We start from the raw sequence: 19,671 nt of genomic DNA on the forward strand, positions 1-19,671 counted from the left end.
TCCTGGGCTAGGGGTTGAACTGGAGCAGCAAATGCTGGCCTATGCCACAGCGATAGCAATGCAGGATCCAAACTGCATCTGCGACCTACACCACAGCTTGCAGCAATGCTGGATCCTTAAACCCACCGAGTGAGGCAAGGGACTGAACCTGCATCCTCATGGATACTAGTTGGGTTCTTAGCTCAAGGAGCCACATCGGGAACTCTTCAATTCCCTATAATTCTATTTGTAATTCTTTCCTGATTCTTATTACTTTAAAACCTGTAATAATCCATTGCATATGTAAATGGATGCATATAAAACAGTAAGGACATACTGAACTCTTTCTGTGCTGGCTGTGCCTTAGGATAAAATTAGCAAATTCAATCACGATTTACATGGAAACACTCAGTACCTAATAACATTGATAATGCTAAAAAAAAAAAAAAAGAACTCATATACTTTGAGGTTAGTTTAAAAATGTGAAAATATAAGCAAATTAAATCAGAGGCAAATTTATGTATTTTAAATATGGGACATCTTTGATATCACCAGTGATGAAAGACATAAGCAGACCTTAATTAGGATGATTTGCTGAAAGGTCAAGGAGATGCCTTATATACCATGCTTTGTGATGGGTGCTGAACATAAAAATCTTATATGTCAAAACAATGATTGTTAAAACAAAACAAAACCACCTCCCCCCCAAAACGAATAATTCTTGAACTAAGAAAGTTGTTGGAGGCATCATCACACATGCAGTGGTCAGAGCATTTCAACTTTTCAATGATTGAAAAATGACAAGAGTTTGTCATGAGACAACTTTTGTAGCCATCACCATCTTGTGACCACAAGTAAACCATTCTGGGTATACCAGCTGGGAAGTTCTGGTCTCAGGGAAGAAGCAGCTGAGTGAATGAGAATTCTAACAGCATGTGCTATGATGGAGAGATGCCCAAGAAGCAGTGAGGTGATAAAAGAGGGACATGCAACCTGAAGCAGAGGTGGGTTTGAAGGACTCTTAACCTGAGGCAGCCGTGTTTGAATTAAATCTTAATGCTGTAACTTACTGCTATTCTTCCTTTATCATGTGCTAGGTGCTATGCTAAGTACTTTATAGATGTTGTCTCAGTTAATCTTATTCGTCAAAATTTACATTTGTTTATAGTCTGATTTCCCAAATAAAATGTAAGCTCCATGACAGCAGGCTTTTGTCTTTGTTCTCTTCAGTATTCTTAGCACCTAGAGCCATGTCTAGCAGAGAGGCATTTAATGATTATCTGTGAATAAATTGAGTCATCTTTCAAAGATGAAACATCCATTTATAAGTTACATAAATTCAGTTATTTGGTTCTAGACAAAGTATAGAGTGATAACCTCCCTTCATTTATACTCTATTTAAAAGCACCTTTGAGAGAGATAATTGTCTTTACTTTGGAAAAAAATCTTTATATTTCAGTGAATTTATCCACTGGAAGCAACTGGATACATAAGCAAAGATGTATGATCAAAATGTTTCCTGATGATTCAGAGACAAGATGGCAGATTAGAAGGACTTGAGCTCACCACTTCTCATGAAAACACTAAAATTACAACTAACTGCTGAACAATGAACCATCAACAAGATAGAATGGAAGCTACCAAAAAAAGATATCCTACACCTAAAGACAAAGAAGCCACATTGTGATGGTAGGAGCTGTGCTTCTGTGATATAAGCAATCCTATACCAGCCAGGTGGGCAACCTATAGACTAGAAAATAACTACATCACAGAGGCTCTCTCACAGGAGCGAGAGTTTCCAAACCCCATGTCAGGTTCCCCAGTTTGGGGGGGGTCTGGCAATTGGAGGAGGGGCCCCTGGAGTATTTGGTGTTAAAGGCCAGCAGGACTTGAGTACAGGAGGTCTACCATGGACTCAGGGAAACAGACACTGCTCTTGAAGGGCACACACAGGGTTTCATGAGCACTGGGTCCCAGGGAAAACAGGGACTCACAATCTACCTGTGAGTCTTGGAAGGACTCCTAGGAAAGCAAGGGTTGGTTGTGGTTCATTGTGGGGGAAGGACATTGGAAGCAGAGATCCTAGGGAATAATTATCAGCATGAGCTCCCTGGAGGACATCATTTTTGAAAAACATGGCCCCAACCATCAGGGCTGAGAAGCTCCAGGTTAGACAACAAACAGGGTGGTAATGTAGCCCCACCTATCAGCAAACAAGCTGCCTACAGTACTCCCAGTCACACAGATGACGCTAATCACATCCAGAGAAAAAGCAAGAGAGGGACAAGACACAGGTCTTCCTACCAGGGGGTAGGCACCAGTACCTCCCATCAGGAAGTTGGCCACAAGCCCCTGTATCAACTTCACCCACAAGGGGGCAGCCATAAGAAGCAAGAGAGGTTGCAATCCTGTAGCCTGCAAAAAGGAGACCACACAGAAAGCTAGACAAAGTAAAACAATAGAGAAACTTGAGCCAGATGAAGGAACAGACAAAAACCCAAAAGAATGGCTAACTGATGTGGATATAAGCAACCTACATGAAAAAGACTTTAGAGTAATGATAGTAAGGATGATCCAAGATTTGGGGAAAAAAAAACTAGAGGCAAAGATCAATAAATTAGAAGAAACGCTTAACAAAGAAATAGAAGTTAAACAATAAACAAGCAGAGATGAACAACATAATAACTGAAATGAAAAATTCACTAGAAGGAACCAACAGAAGAATACAGGAGGCAGAACAACAAAATAAACAAGGTGGAAATCACTGATGTGGTATGGGAAAAAAAAAAAGAATGAAAAAAATGAGGACAATCTAAGAACTCTAGGACAACATTAAACACACCAACACTCACATTAGAGGGGTGCCAGAATGAGAAGAGAAAGAGCAGGAGAAAATATTCCAAGTGATAACAGCCAAAAACTTCCCTAACATGGAAAAGGAATCATTCATTCAAATCTGAGAAGCACAATGAATACCATATAGAATAAACTCAAGGAGGAACACACTGAGACACATGTTAATCAAACTCAGCAAAAATAAGACAAAGAGAAAATATTGAAAGTAGCTAGGGAAAAGTAGCAAATAACATACAAGAGAAGCCCCAATAAAGTTATATCAGCTGTTCTTCAGCAGAAACTCTGCAGGCCAGAAGGGAGTGGCATGCTGTACTTAAAGTAATGAAAGCAAAAAACCTACAATCAAGAGTAATCTATCCATCAAGGCTCTCATTCAGATTTGGAGAAATCAGAAGCTTTACATTCAAGCAAAAGCTAAGAGAATTCAGGACAACCAAACCAGCTTTACAATAAATAAATACTAAAGGAACTTCTCTAAATGGGGAAAAACAAAACAAAACAAAAAAACCCCAAAGGGTCACAACAAGAAAATTACAAATAAGAAGGCTCACTGGTAAAGGTAAACACATAGTAAAGGTAGGAAATCATGCACAAATACGATATCAAAACCAGCAATTGTGAGAAGAGGAGGCTACAAATACAGCATACTAGAAATGCATTTGCAATTAAGAGACCAGCAACCTAAAACAATCTTATACACACACACACACACACTCCTTTATCAAAAACCTCATGGTAACCGCAAACCAAAAATCTACAATAGATACACACACAAATAAGAAAAAGCAATCCAAACACAACAGTAAAGACAGTCATCAAACCGCAAGAGAAAAGAACAAAATAAGGGAATAAAAACACCAAGAAATGGAGTTCCCATTGTGGCTCAGTGGTAACGAACCTGACTAATATCCATGAGGATGCAGGTTTGATCCCTGGCCTTGTTTGGAGGGTTAAGGATCCAGCATGGCCATGAGCTGTGGTGTAGGTCTCAGACGCAGCTCAGATCCTGTGTTGCTGTGGCATAGGCTGGCAGCTGTAGCTCCCATTTGACCCCTAACCTGGGAGCTTCCATATGCCATGGGTGTGGCCCTAAAAATGCAAAAACGAACAAACACCAACCCAAAACAATTAACAAAATGGCAATAATAACATATATATCAATAAATACCTTAAATGTTAATGGACTAAATGCTGCAACCAAATGCTGGTTGAATGGATACAAAAATAAGACCTATATATCATGTAACTGGCTGAATGGATACAAAAACAAGACCAATAATATATATGCGGTCTACAAGAAACCCAATTCAGTTCTAGGGAAACATACAAACTGAAAGTGAGAGGATGGAAGAAAATGTTCTATGGAAATGGGAATCAAAAAAAAAAAAAAAAAAGCTGGAGTAGCAATACTTCATATCAGACAAAACACTTTATTTTTTTAATTTTTTTTAATTTTTTTGTCTTTTTGCTATTTCTTGGGCCGCTCCCGCGGCATATGGAGGTTCCCAGGCTAGGGGTCGAATCGGAGCTGTAGCCACCGGCCTACACCAGAGCCACAGCAACGTGGGATCCGTGCCGCGTCTGCAACCTACACTACAGCTCACGGCAACTCCGGATTGTCAACCCACTGAGCAAAGGCAGGGACCGAACCCGCAACCTCATGGTTCCTAGTCGGATTCATTAACCACTGCGCCACGACGGGAACTCCAGACAAAACACTTTAAAAATGGTTATAAGTAACAAAGAAGGACATTGCATAATGATCAAAGGATCAATCTAAGAAGCTGTAACAATTATAAAGATATATGCACCACTCCAAATAGGAGCACTTCAATATATAATGCAAATGCTAACAGTCATAAAAGGAAAAATCTACAATAACACAACAGAGGGGGACGTTAACACCCCACTCACAGAATGATTGGAGAAATGCAAATCAAAACTATGAGGTACCACCTTATGCCAGCCAGAATGGCCATCATCAAAAAGACTACATATAATAAATGTTGAAGAGGGTGTGAAGAAAAGGGAACCCTTTTACATTGTTGGTGGGAATGTAAATTGATACAACCACTATGGAAAACAGCAGGGAGGTTCCTCAGAAAACTAAATTTAGAACTATCTTATGATCCAGCAACCCCATCTGTCTGGAGATAACCATAATTCAAAAAGATACATGCACCCAATGTTCACTGCAGCATTTTACGATAATAGCCAAGACATGGAAGCAACCTAAATGTCCATCAACAGAAGAATGGATAAAGAAGATATGGCACATTATACAATGGAATATTACTCAACCATAAAAAGAATGAAATAATGCCATCTGCAGCAACCTGGATGGACCTGGAGAAGTGAAGTTAGTGAAGCACAACATCATGGGATATCACTTATATGTGGAATCTATAAAGAGGATACAAACAAACTTATTTGCAGAATAAAAACAGACTCATAGACTTTGAAAACAAGCTTATGGTTACCAAAGGGGATAGGTGTGTGTGTGGGGGGTTTGGACTGGGGGTAGGATTGTAGGATTGGTAGATGTACACTGTGGTATACAGAATGACTGGCCAACAGGGACCTGATGTATAGCACAGGGATCTCTACGCAATATTCAGTGATAACCTATGTGGGAAAAGAATTTTTAAAGGAACACATATGTGTATATGTATAACTGAATAGCTTTGTTTTACAGCAGAAATTATCACAACATTGTAAATCAACTATAATTCAATAAAGTAGCACCCCCAGTCACATTTTATTAAAAAAAAAGTTTCCTGCTATTTGAATACTATAGAAAAAACTGGCAACAACCTGAATGTCCAATGATAGGAAATTGGTTCTAAAAAAAAAAGTAATTAAGAGCCTGGGACCTAAGACCAGAGGCCCTGGGTCCTAATGCTGGCACTTCTACATATCACTTGGTAATCTTAAATAAGTTATTTCATTTTTCTTAGCATCAATTTCTTCATGTGTAAAATGGAAATAATAGTACCTGTTCTTTTGGGCTATTGTGAGAACCACCCAGAACACTTAACACAGTGCCTAGTATATAGTAAACACCTAATAAACAGTAAGTATTATTATTACTATTTGACACTTCTATTATAAAATGTAGGTACAAGTAAACACTAAGAGTCACACAGTGATCAGAGGCCATGCTTGGTACTCTGGATACTGGCTACAAAACAGCCTCACTTCGGCAAGGAACCACACCAGAAATCCTGTCCAACTGTATGTAATCAGCCAGCAGCAGCCCTCTTTCCCCAACTTCAGAGCTTTGGCAGTGGCCGTAACCAAAAGCAGATCCTGAAAGCAAGCCCTACCTGCCCCAGGACCTGACCAACAGAGATATCCAGAAACCCAAACTGAGATGACTGGTAAAGAGCTAACTGTCTTTGCCAAAGCAAACCTGCAAAGTCTGCAAAAGGATACCACTTACTCAAATGCACAGATATCAATGCAGGAACCAAGGATTCCTCCCCACCCCAAATCAGGTAAGTACGACATCACCAAAGAACTAAAAAGCTCTAATAACTGACTTGAACTATGGTGAAAAATTTGAAATCACTCAGTTTCCATACGGCTCTATAAAATTACTTTAAAAATAAGTAGTCAACAAACAAAAGAGAATTCACCACTGTTTAAAAATGTACAGTGTACTTTCACTTGCAGCCATGGTGGAAAGACAGGGATTTCCTCAACAACCAGAAATAGCAGATAGTACAGGAAACAACTATTTTCAAATAGTGGCTAATAGTGCTGACATGACAGAAAGGAAACAAACAAAAGATGAGCTCCATGATTACCTAGTTTGTTGTCCGGAGGCAGTTCTGAAGCCAATGGAAATATTCTGAATGATTCCTGGAGCTCATACAGGCTGGAAATGGTTTACATTACCACCTGCCTGAGAGGGAATGTCTCATAACACACAGGGCATCAGAGAGGGCCTTCAGAGGGTAATGGGGGTAGGACTCCATTAGCCCTTAAAGCAGCTATTATAAATATGATCCATATCAAAAGACAGATTAGCGTTATTCAAGAGATGGAATGCTTTGTTTAGTTTTCCAGTAAATTGGCTTGAAAATCATGTGTCACAGTTTCCTATTTTCAAAATACTTAGCTACTCTCAAACTAATACTGTAATTTGACCCAAACTGACACTGCTCTTTACCTTGCAAACAGAAACGCATACTTTCTTCAGATTCTGTAAATTTAGTGCTTATACAACAGAGTTTATGTTCCACTAAACACCGAAAAGAATGCATAATGCTGAATGATAGTCTTTTTGTCTTTTTTTTAAGGGCCGTACCCATGGCATATGGAGGTTCCCAGACTAGGGGTCTAATCTGAGTTGTAGCTGCTGGCCTACACCACAGCCACAGCAGATCTGAGGCTCGTCTGCGACCTACACCACAGTTCATGGCAACGCCAGATCCTTAACCCACTGAGCGAGGCCAGGGATCAAATCCATAACCTCATGGTTCCTAGTCGGATTTGTTTCCACCGCGCCACAACAGGAACTCCCATGAATGATAGTCTTTTAACTAGAACAAGATTTTTAAAATGGACAGTTACATAATTGTGGAGTACTTTTATGTTAATCTTTTTGTAATGCAATTTAGTTTTATGTTTTGTTTGTATCATGATAAATCCTTGAATAATAAAAAACGATGTATATGCTTCAAAGAATAGAACGTACATCTTATCTGGTTTTTCATGTATTTTGGAATCAAAAAAGGATCTCAGAGTTAATAAAAATGGCGAGTTTCCAGAAAAATTTACTTCCTGTAATGACATTCTTCTTGGTTAGCCAGCACCACTGTTTTTTACCTATCCGTTAACCAAATTAAATAGTCTTAGTTCTTAATACAGAAATGCCCTTAACCACCGAGTTTTACCTCCTGAAAAAAATCAAATCAAACAAAACAACCATACCAACCCCATCCCATTTCCCCACTGCCCAGGAAACAAAGACAAACATACAAATAACTTAATAAATATTTGAGCTTATCTGGAGAAAGCAGGCTTCCACAAATATTCCCCTGATGTGATAGATATTTCTGGGTTATTTCTATGCATTTAAGTTAAAGAATTTTTACAGAAATATGTATATGATTGAAATGGCTGAGAAAAGCTTCTATTAGCCCAGTATTTTGGTTACTTACCTCTCTCTGCAGGATTTCTTCTCGAACTTGAGAAACTACAAGAGACTCTTGTTTACCCTGCAGTTCGTTAACTTGATTTTCGAAATGTTTTAGAAGTACCTAGGAGGTTATGTTAGAAGTACAGAAATTAATAAAGCTTTTCCTTGAAAGTTATTTGAAAAAGTTAAGAAAGTGAACTAATGACTTTTATTTGTATTAAAAAAATAAAAAGGATGCTAATATTTTAAAATTGCCCAACTCTAACATAAAAATCAATTGCCACAGAAATAAAGTTCACTGAATAAATTCAACATTAAGTAAATCCATTATTTTGTTTCTTTCAACATTTAATACCTAATACCACACATATTATAAATGAATAACTATGTAACTACTTGGCTTCTTTATATCTCTTTCTTGTCAAGGCCTGAAAAATACCACTTAAAAGTCTAAAACATTTTGAAGAAAGTGACCGATATTCCTATTTTGTAATTGAGAGTTTTTATTAAAGAGCTATTGACTAAACAAAGATAAAGTCTAAAATCTGTGAAATCTCATATTTTTAGACAAAGAAATTGGAAGTAAATATAAATACTTCCATCAAGAAACTGCAAAATCTTAGAAAAAAATTCATCTCTCTTCTACCTAATGATTTATCTCACTGTTTTTACAATCAGACCATGCTGACTTCATTTACTTGCCAACTTACAATCTCTAGGAAAATACCATTTACGGCCCTACGGCATAATGACACTACCGTTCCCCATCCCTCGTAGACCTCTCCTTTTGATTTGATCACTTGATAGAATGTTTACACACCCATTCCTTTGAGGGGAAAAAAACTAGAGAAGCAATCTGTAAGACTGTATAATGGTTACTTCTGAAAACACTTTAAATCCTTCTTACTCTGGTATTGAAACAGTCAAAGTTCTTTGTTTCTGAGCTATCTGAAGTTAAAGACCTCATTACACCTTACCCTTTGATACATCAAATACTTCAACATGCATCTCCTTGTAATAGGAGCGTTTTTCTCACAAAACCACAATAACATTTTTACACCTGAGAAAACTGACAATGACTTCACAATACCTCACATCCTGTCCATACTCAAATTGATGTTTTTTGTTTAAGATGCTATTTAATAATTACAGATGGGAGAGGTGTTAATAAGATAATTATTTCTTCTTTTTCCGGCCACAACTATGGCATAGGGTAGTTCCCGGACTAGGGGCTGAATCAGATCTACAGCTGCCGGCCTAAGCCACAGCCACAGCAATGTGGGATCCTCAACCCACTGAGCAAGGCCAGGGATTGAGCCCACATCCTCACGGAGACTATGTTGGGCTCTTAACTCACTAAGCCTCAGTGGGAACTCCCAACATAATTATTTCTTGAAGTGTCTGTTCCTCAGTTTGTTTTTTTTGTTGTTTTTTTTTGTCTTTTGTCTTTTGTCTTTTGTTGTTGTTGTTGTTGCTATTTCTTGGGCCACTCCTGCGGCATATGGAGGTTCCCAGGCTAGGGGTCGAATCGGAGCTGTAGCCACCGGCCTACGCCAGAGCCACAGCAACGCGGGATCCGAGCCGCGTCTGCAACCTACACCACAGCTCACGGCAACGCCGGATCGTCAACCCACTGAGCAAGGGCAGGGACCGAACCCACAACCTCATGGTTCCTAGTCGGATTCGTTAACCACTGCGCCACGACGGGAACTCCCCCTCAGTTTGTTTTTTAAAATTAAAACCCACAAAAAAGATGAAGAGCATAATGAACATTCATATACAGTCTTTAAACTGAATTACCAATTGCTAACATTTTATTATATTTGCTTTCTTTTCTTTTTTCTTGGATACACCATTTGAAAGGAAGTTGCAAGTTCTATTTTAATGCTTTTTTTTTTTTTTAAACTTGCAAATACCACAGATGGGCCACACAGGAGATATTCATCAATACACCAAGTAACACATATACTATCCAAGGAGGAAGACACACTTGAGGAAACGTAGTTGAGCTGTCACCACACCAGTTGTGATCCTCAGAAGACTATGCTTCATACTGGCTAGAGTTGTGTACATGTCTCTGTTCATTACTTATCCTCAGAATCTGATTGTCTGTAGACTAAGAATCATTACTTGTTTCATGAATAACAGGGGATGGGGAAAGAGTGACTAGAATAATTACTTGTCAAGCAGGACTTGGGGTGGAGGGAGATGCTTAAACATTCAGGTTCAAGGGCTAAGGTCCCAATTACACTAGAGGTACCCCTCAACCACCTATTACAACCTACTTAGGGGAAGAGTTATTTGAGAAATATAAGGACAAAACTGCACACACACTTGTTTAGAGGTATAACTGTAAAGTAGAATTGTTAAACCCATATATGACAATGGGGTCATCTTCTATTAAAAAAAAAAAATCAAAGCAGCAATAATTTCTCATTTCTACCACCAACTCTAAGAAGTCAAATTAAAATATTTCCAAATATTTTGGCAAAGGTTCTGAAAAAAAAAAAATCACATTGCAGCCAAAGTTTACTCAAGTTACCTACCTCTTGAGTTGCTACTTTACGATTTAGTTCGGCTACTTTGGAAGAAGCATTTTCTACTGCATTTTGGCAAAGGAGTTTCTCTACTTCCCTCTGATGAGATGCTTTGAGAGATGCGATATGTGCTGCAGTATCTTCCTTGAACCTTTAGAGCAAAAGAAAAAAAACCACACATAAAAGCAGCTCTTTCACCTCTAACTCAAGCACAAGCCTGGGAATTTAGAAAGCAAAGGGAGAGAGGGCACTAATATCTATTGCACTTTATACATTATTGCCTATAAGTTCTTACAACCACTCCACAAGATCACTCTTAGTTACTCAATATTACAAAGGCAAACATCAGTTTAAGAAAGAGAGATCTATCTAGGGTCCCAGATCAGTGAGTTGCAGAGCTGGGGGTTTGACCCCTGCAGAGCTGGACCACGCCCTCCCCAAGACCCCATTCTGGGGCACTTTCTCAGAGAAGCAAAGGTTCTAAATATTCTTTTTGGATTTAAAGCAAAGACTTTTCCATCTTATCTTTTAAGATAAACAGATTTATTGCCCAAATTCTTTAGAATCTCCAATGCTTCATCTCTAGGAAACACTCGCCAGTGTTTGGGCCATGCACAGGACTCCAGGGCTAGCTGCGTGCTGTAAGAATGAAATGATCCTTATGGGCATTCTCAGGACAAAGGGTAGTCTGAACCGAATTAATCTGGACCACTAAGTGTGAGAGGCTACTCCTCTATCTCTGTGACAAAATGTATGCATTCAGCAGCTGTTCAGTAAATGGTGTAGTTATGACTAAAAAGCTGATACATTTCTAATAGAGAAACATTTCCTCTCTTATTGGAAAAATTATTAAAATATAACACAATTTTACTGAAAGCAGATAGTTAGCAAATCACTGTTGATACTTCTTAATATGGCAATTCCCAAACTACAAACACATCAGCTGCTTATTTGACTCTAAGAATACTTCTTCATGGAAACAGTGGAATCAGGGTCCTAGGAAAAGTACCTATGATATAACTGTAGTAAAAAGCAGCCTAAATCTGGGCCTAGGAAAGGTTACTTTCACTTCTCAGGTCCAGAGCTAAAAAATTATACATTATTGGAGTTCCCGTTGTGGCTCAGTGGTTAACGAATCCGACTAGGAACCATGAGGTTGCGGGTTCGGTCCCTGGCCTTGCTCAGTGGGTTAACGATCCGGCGTTGCCGTGAGCTGTGGTGAAGGCTGCAGATGCGGCTCGGATCCCGCGTTGCTGTGGCTCTGGCGTAGGCCGGTGGCTACAGCTCCGATTCAACCCCTAGCCTGGGAACCTCCATATGCCGCGGGAGCGGCCCAAGAAATAGCAACAACAACAAGAACAACAACAAAAAAAGACCAAAAAAAAAAAAAAATTATACATTATATAGATGAAAACTTACAGGAAAAACCTGAACATTAAATTATTTCTAAGAAAGAATGTGATTCTTTCCAAATAGTTTCATGACTACTATCATACTCATGACTAAGGGAACAAGACCTGATATGGAAAAGATATGGTTGCCGTGATGACTCAATGAGATGTGGCTGCCCATCACCCACGAAGCATTTGTTAGGTGCTCCCTATGTCCATTCTCTGGTAGAAGCCCTGAACTCTCCAGGTCCTACCTCTTCCTGCATTCAGGCACTCATTACATATTCTGATGCTTCCAACTCTGGGTTCCTTAAGTCAGTCAAATGTACTGAAATCCTTGTCTCTGAAGGGGATAACATTATATAGTTTTAATATGTTATATAACTTTTAATTAATAGGTTGCTTCACTAACATTAAACTACATGCTTTTGCATACCCTAAACCTTATTTTAAACCTGATAATCAAATCTATTATTGCTTATAGGTTGCAAAAGAAGTATAATCTTACATCAGTTTTCAAGGAGCTATAAGGTGGTGTATGATTAGTACTTTCTTGGTACATAAGTGACACCGGAGTTGGAGGTGGGAGCAGGACATTTCTAGGAAGCTCTAGCTATTTTTCCTAGAAAATCAAACATGACTGAGTAAAAGGCAGTGAGGAAAAGGTGAGTAATACCACCCTCCCTCTCTTTTTTTTTTTTTTTTTTTGTGGTTGAGTCTGCAGCATTTGGAAGTTCCTGGGCCACAGAACTGACCAGAGAGACCCACAGCAGTAACAATGCTGGATCCTTAACCCGCTGTGCTGCCAGGGAATTCCAAATAATACTGCTCTGACAGTAGTATTTGAATGACTCTGGGACCTGAGACGTCAGGTAGAGAAATTCAGTCTCAATACTTTGGGAAGCTGGGAGTCACCGGAGGGTAGAAAGGCTCAGATCCAGGAGGACTTGCAGAATATTAATGGTTTTTTAAGTAAGATGACTGAGGGAGAAACCGAAATCAGAGATCAGGGTGGGAAAACTTGCCTAGTAAACCAGGGAGGCCACACTACAAGAAGGAAAAAAGCAAAATAAATATTTATAAGGAAGCATCCCATAGGCAGTGAACCCAAGGAATGAAGGCCATAAAGCTGGCCTTCATGTACAGAGATAGGGAAGGTGGGAGATGGAGCTAGTCTACAGTAAAAAAGAAAATTAGAGATGCTACTGATTCTAAGAGGCACAATCCAATAAATTTTCAGATTGAACATCTGAGCTCAGGGAAGAGAATAAGCCTTGAATAATAAATCTAGGAGTCATGGTTTATAGAAGCCATAGGAATGGATGAGTTTAGCAAAGGAGAAAGAACAGATGGACAGAAAGCCAAAAAGTGAATTTTGGAAGAAAGCCAAGTTTTTTTGAGGAGGAAGAATGAAAAAAGGAGTGAGGAGCCAGTTAAAAGGAGCAGAAAAGGAGCTTTAGCCAGAGCTACTAAGTCATGGAGGATAAGGGAGGACACCCCTTCAGGAAAGGCAGTGTAGTGGACAATGTCATGGAAAATGAGGTTGGAGAAAACTCCACTGATTGTGAAAGGCCATTGTCAGGAGACCAGGTTCAAAAGAGTGAGGATGACAGACATGCTTGGATGAAGTCCAGGGAAATAAAAGGAGAGGCTACTTGTGGAAAACTGGTACTGGAAGGCAGAAAGACTAGGACTTGGTTTGACCAAATCAAAAAGCCAATGGTAGATGTAAGAAGGCTCAGGAAAGAGACTGGAGAGGGTGCCTGGAGATTCTGAGAAGGAAAGGGTAAATGAGTACAGCAGTTCTAAAGGCATGAATAGAGGTGATTACAAGATCAATACAAAGTTATTTTGGAAAAGAGGACCTTTTCCTCTTAGAATGTCAACTAGTTTTAATAAGAGCTGTTTTCTGCCAGCCATCTGCTCAAGGCAATCATAAATGATGATATGCACTTGCAGGAAGGCCCCATGGGTCAGCTTCTTTATGCCATTTGGATACATGCAGAAAGACAAGCCTGGTCAGCTCAAGGACTGGGCCACACTGGAGACTCAAGTTCATTAGAATCTGGGCTCCCAACAGGTAGAGGATCCAACTCTGAAACTGATCTATGCTTAGTATATAATACAGTTTCTTAAAATTTGGTTACGAATTTAATAAACGGTCAAACTAATTATCCCGGGGAAATATACATCTTATAATATTTAATTTCTTTATCTTTTTATGTCCCTGCATACTGACAAATACACATTTTTACCTTTTCATGGAATTTTCAAATTGGTTCACTGCTACTTCAGATTTCATCTTCAGCTCATTCCTCTCCACAGTTAATCTCTCCAGTTCATTTTTCAATCTGCAGTTTTCTTGTAAAACCTCTGAAACATGGGCATCAGTAAAAGCACGTGGTTGGTAAAGCCTGCCCTCCAGGGATCCAGGGACGGAGTTCGCGTCTCCTTTACCTGGGTGCAGACCATCTCTCTTCAGCCTTTTGGTGGTGATTTCCTCTCCAGCCTTGCAGTGCTGATGTGAGAGCATCTTTCTCCTCTCCTTCTGAAGCCTCTCCACAGTTTTGGAAAGGTCCTGTATCTCTCTCCCCTTTGCAGCCAGCTCCTCATTGAGCCTGACCAGTTTAGCTTTTGAATGAGCCTGTTCCACCTGGAATTCTATAGACTGGAAGTCTTTATCATCTTTATCATTTTTCTTGAGTTCCAACTCCGCGTTCTGGTGTTTAAGAACATCTATTTCGGCTTCAAGGTTTCTCACGGTGCTTTGGTGACTTTCCTTAACCTCCTCCAGTTCCTTTTCTAGTGCTTTCACCCTGGAGGGGCTGTCGTGTTGGTTCTGGGCTGCCTCCTTTAATCTGCAGGCAAGCAGCTGCTCCTGCTCCTCAAGTCTCTGTTCATACTGGATCTGTGGAAAAGAATTCATTTAACGCCAAACCACAGCTCATTCCATTAGTTACCAGAGCCCTGCATTCCCCCAAGTCCTGCCTCCTCCTCACTCAGGCATCCCTCACATATTCTGATGCCTCCAACTCCATGTGCCTTGAATCAGGCAAATGCGCTGAAGTCTAATCTCTGAAGGTCATACCATTACGTAGTCTCAATATGTTACTTAATTTCATAATTTTACATTGCTTCGTGACATTACACATTTTTATACACCAAAACTTATTTTAAACCTCACAAGCAAACCTATTATTGTGTACCTACCTCTCTGCAAACTACACTCCCTAAGGATAAACATAGAAAGCAGTTGGGGTTACTAATACCTGTGAGAAACAGCACATTTTCAACTTTCTTACATCGATTTAGAAAACGCATGGGAGTAAGTCAGCTTAGAATTTGCACACTAGAGCTTTATTAACAAAAAACCTAAAGTCTACTCAGTGGAGGGAGCATGATGACTTGTTCAGTCAATGAATATTTACTGAACTACAACTGCATGCCAGGTTCTGTGCCAGATCCTAGAGATAAACTCAGTTCTTGACTTCAAAAAGTTCATAGCCTAGGGATGAGAGTGACATAAAGTTTCAATGTCCTATGATAACCACAGTAATGGGCCTAAGAACCGATTGTGTCTGGAGGCCTGAGGGAAGACTACATAGAGAGAGCACATTCAAGGTCAGTTTTCATGGTTGAGTGTAAGTTTGGGGGTAAATGGAAGCAAGGACATTTTAAAAGTAGGAAGAGAACATGCAAAGGCAGATGGGTGCTTGGTGTGTACTGGCCATCAGAAATGAAAGGAGGAAGTGGCAGGAAGTGAGCAGAGGCAGCAATGGGATGGAGTATGGATTAGAAAAAGGAAAAAGGGAGGTAGACTGAAAGTTAAAATGGGGAGGGGTTGGAATTCATTCTTTTATTTGGTCAGTGGAATGTTAATAATAATTGTAATTACGATAATTATTTATTGTTTGCTACACTCCAGGCACGGGACCAGGGCTTTACACATACTCTGCCTCAGTCCTCTCCATAGCCTATTAATTAGATTAAAATATTTATCGAGCATTTACTCTGTGCCAGGCACCTTGCTGAATGATGGAATAAACAGGGAAACAGTGAGTACAAACAGAACAGTCCCAGCCATCATTAAGTCCAGAAGCTAGATGGAGAGAGAGGTCATCAATGATCCATCAAAATGGCTGTAAACGTGGAGGAAGGAGAGGTGCACAGGCTAGGGTGCCTGCACAGGTTCCTGTCTACCAGGGAGGCCAGGGCAGGTTTCTCTGGGGAAGTAATGCTTGAGTTGAGAACTGAAAGACAGGAACGCCTTCACTGTGGAAGAGATGGACAGAGCATACTGGTCAGAGGCACAAAGCATACACATTTTTGTGGCTGTAAGAAATGAGGCAAGTAGGGAAAACAGTTCAGTATGACTGGAGAGAAGCATGGTTCCAGCAATCCACTCCTGGGCATCTATCCAAAGAAAACCATGACTTGAAAAGATACATGAACTCCAATGTTCACTGCGGCACTATATAAAATAGCCAAGACAAGGAAGCAACCTAAATGTCCATTGACAGAGGAGTGGATAAAGAAGATGTGGTACATATACACAGTTGAATATTACTCAGCCATAACAAGGAAAGAAATAATGGCATTTGCAGAAACATGGATGGACCTAGAAATTATCATGCTAAGTGAAGTCAGTTAGACAGTGAGGCACCAATATCATATGCTATCCCTTACATGTGGAATCTAAAAAAAGGGCACAATGAACTTCTTTGCAGAACAGATACTGACTCACAGACTTTGAAAAACTTATGGTTTCCAAAGGTGACAGGTTGGGGGTAAGAGGGGATGGGCTGGGGGTTTGGGATAGAAATGCTATAAAACTGGCTTGTGATGATCGTTGTACAACTATAAATGTAGTAAAATTCACTCAGTTAAAAAAAAATAAAGGAAAGAGAAACTGCAAAAAAAAAAAAAAAAAAGAAAAGCATGGTATGAGGAAATGCTGGAGAGGAAGGAGGGGCTAAAATAGATATATGCAGACTAGTCAGGAGCTTATGACAGTAAGGCCATTTTCCTTTTTTCCTCTCCTTCCTTCTGTTTTGTTTGTTTGTTTGTTTGTTTTTTGTTTTTGTCTTTTTAGGGCTACATCTGTGGCATATGTAAGTTCCCAGGGTAGGGACAGAATTGGAGCTGCAGCTGTCCGCCTGCACCATAGCCACAGCAATGCTACATCAGAGCCACGTCTACAACCTACCCCACAGCTCAGAGCAATGCTGGATCCTTAACGTGCTCAGGGAGGCCAGGGATCGAACCTGCACCCTCATGGATACTAGTTGGGCTCGTTACCACTGAGCCCCAACAGGACCTCCCAGGCCATTTTAAAATTAATGATAGTAGTAGAGTGACATGGATTTAAGAGGAACAGAAAGAATTTAGGAGAAAAAGTGGCATAACTGGCAGTAAGTCAGTTATTATCTCTCTTTTACATATGAGGAGACTGAGGCCCAGGGAAGGTAATTAGAGGAAAGTCATGAAGTGGTAATGGTGAAACTGGGCCTAAACTGAAGGGCAGTCTGGCCATAAAGGCCACCTTTTCTTTTTCTTTTTTTCTTTTTTTTTTTTTTTTTGTCTTTTTGCCTTTTCTAGGGCCACTTCTCACAGCATATGGAGGTTCCCAGGCTAGGGGTCTAATCAGAGCTGTAGCCTCCGGCCTACACCACAGCTCACAGCAACATCAGATCCTTAACCCACTGAGCAAGGCCAGGGATCGAACCCGCAATCTCAGGGTTCCTAGTGGGATTCGTTAACCACTGCGCCACAATGGGAACTCCAAGGCCACCTTTTCTGCTGTGCTACCGTCTCCTGTATGTGGCTGGAATGGGGATGGGGTGGGAGTAGGGTGGAGTCTGCTAAAAGTAGGATGGAGTACGAGTGGGAGCAAGAGGAACAGAAAGGATAGTTTGGAGGGAGTGCTGAGGGGATGGGAGGAGACTTGCCGGCAGAACTGAGGCAACTCCTGAGACTGGGCATCTACACACCTCTCACGACTGTGGGCTCCTTCAGAAGCATGAGGCTGTGTGAGCAGAGGAGTGGAGGAGAGGGGTAAACAGGAGCAGAGGGTGAGTAAGTTAAGGGTGGCTGCAACTGGGTGGCTCAAGGAGGAGCATAACTTAGAATTCAGGTCAGTGAGAGAGAAAGTGAGCTGGGTAAGGGGCTGAGAGACTTGAAAAAGAGGGTCGAGCAAAAGAAACCTATGCTCCTTAATATGATCCGAGACAGCAGGAGACGTATTTCCAGGTTTTCAACCATTTACTGTCTCTGGAATCTTAATATTCTACACTGTTGCTTCTTGGAGGGTAGGTATCCACAGGGACTGACATCTGCTAGAAGCAGCAACACATTGGTTTGGAGGCTTCGCTGTCGCTCACCAGCAAAACCTTAGGTAAGAAGTTCAACTGTGAACCTCTCATTCCCTCATCTGTCAAAAAGGGTCAAAATATCTATTTCTCACAGGTGACTGGAAAGATTACACAGGATGAACTGAAATGTCTATGAAAGCCTGTAGCTTGAATTACTGCAAAGATTGTGTGCTCAACAACTTTTCAAAAGCAAATGATCATAAAAAAGTAAAAGGTCATGTCCTGTTTCTCATGTGGTCATACCTGCACTTGTATTTTCTGCTTCATTCCTGATGAAGGACAGAAACTCAGACTGACAGACATTTTTAGCAGACACTGCCTGGCCCCCTGCTTTAACCCCAGAAACATATTCTTCTGTTTCATTCCCTCTCCATTGTTTGAGTAAATTTCAGAAAAACACTTTCAACCATGATATTATATTTTTTAGAGGTATTTTACTGTGCCTTTTCATGACTTAATTTCCACTGATGCTAGTATCATTGAGAGGGGCTTATGTAAAGACTACCCTGTACTTAATTATTCCATGTTTGAAATAACAAGTTCTGGAGGACAGAAAGACAGGAGGGATCTAGGTTTTTGTTTTGTTTTCCCAGCTACTGACACTCATGGTAAGGTTCTATGGGAAAAGATGTCCAGAGCTATTTGTTAAAATGAGATCTAAGAAGCCCCCAGCCGCTATGGTACCCCTCTGAGCCCCATCTCTATGGCTACCTGGCGCTTACCTTCATTTTCTGAAACTGCTGCTCCATGGTACGGAGGCTTTTCTTTGCTTCTTCATCTTTGCCCTCCAGATCAGCTTCCAGTTTTTTTATCCTTTTTTCCATAAATTCCACTGTATTTCTCTCCACTGTATCACCAGCTGCTGATGCAGCCAATATTAAAGCAGGTAAAGAATTGGGGTATCGTCTCTTGAGAATTCCTTCCATTTCCTTAACCTATTAAGATATTTTCGTATGCATGTAGGTCACAGATATATTAAATTAAGCAGTTTAATGTATAAATTTGGATTAGGCTCTATTAATCATGTCCAGATCTCAAGGAGACATTTATATCGCATCTCAAGACAATCAAATGCACAGCAGCACAAATTAACTTCAAATTTTATATCCTAGATTATCTGATTAAAAAACACTATAGTATGATGTCTAATTTAATACTGCTTATTTTATGGAAATCCTCTTATATTTATTTGAAATAGCTCTTGGGTTTTCCTATCACACTAGTAATAAGTGACCTTTTTGAAGACAAAGTTCTTTCTTTTTTTCCCACAGATCCCCTCAGATAATAGTGTTTATACTATCTATTGATTGAAACATTACTTACATGCATATGCGTGTGCAAAATTTTTGTAATGAGTGTACAGCTTCCTAAGCACCTGCCCTGACCTTCAA

General features: G+C 40.1%; 1 protein-coding gene across 7 annotated transcripts in view; it reads right to left on the reverse strand.

Annotated features, from left to right (window-relative positions):
- CEP162 (centrosomal protein 162) overlaps nucleotides 1–19,671 on the reverse strand; it is a 110,037-nt gene that overhangs the window by 21,174 nt on the left and 69,192 nt on the right. For 6 of the 7 annotated variants that reach the window (XR_002343389.1, XM_013992659.2, XM_021089595.1 and 3 more), the window contains 4 exons: nucleotides 19,003–19,215; nucleotides 14,165–14,817; nucleotides 10,528–10,669; nucleotides 8,004–8,102 (listed from right to left, as the gene is read on the reverse strand). Coding sequence is in view for 6 of the 7 variants with exons in the window: in XM_013992659.2 (XP_013848113.1) it covers nucleotides 8,004–8,102; nucleotides 10,528–10,669; nucleotides 14,165–14,817; nucleotides 19,003–19,215 (1,107 nt within the window). In the remaining variant the exon portion in view is untranslated. The remainder of the gene's footprint in view (nucleotides 1–8,003; nucleotides 8,103–10,527; nucleotides 10,670–14,164; nucleotides 14,818–19,002; nucleotides 19,216–19,671) is intronic. The other variant, XM_013992660.2, reaches the window with a different exon arrangement.

Source organism: Sus scrofa, chromosome 1 (genome assembly GCF_000003025.6).
Source record: "Sus scrofa isolate TJ Tabasco breed Duroc chromosome 1, Sscrofa11.1, whole genome shotgun sequence".
Taxonomy (NCBI): Eukaryota; Metazoa; Chordata; class Mammalia; order Artiodactyla; family Suidae; genus Sus; species Sus scrofa.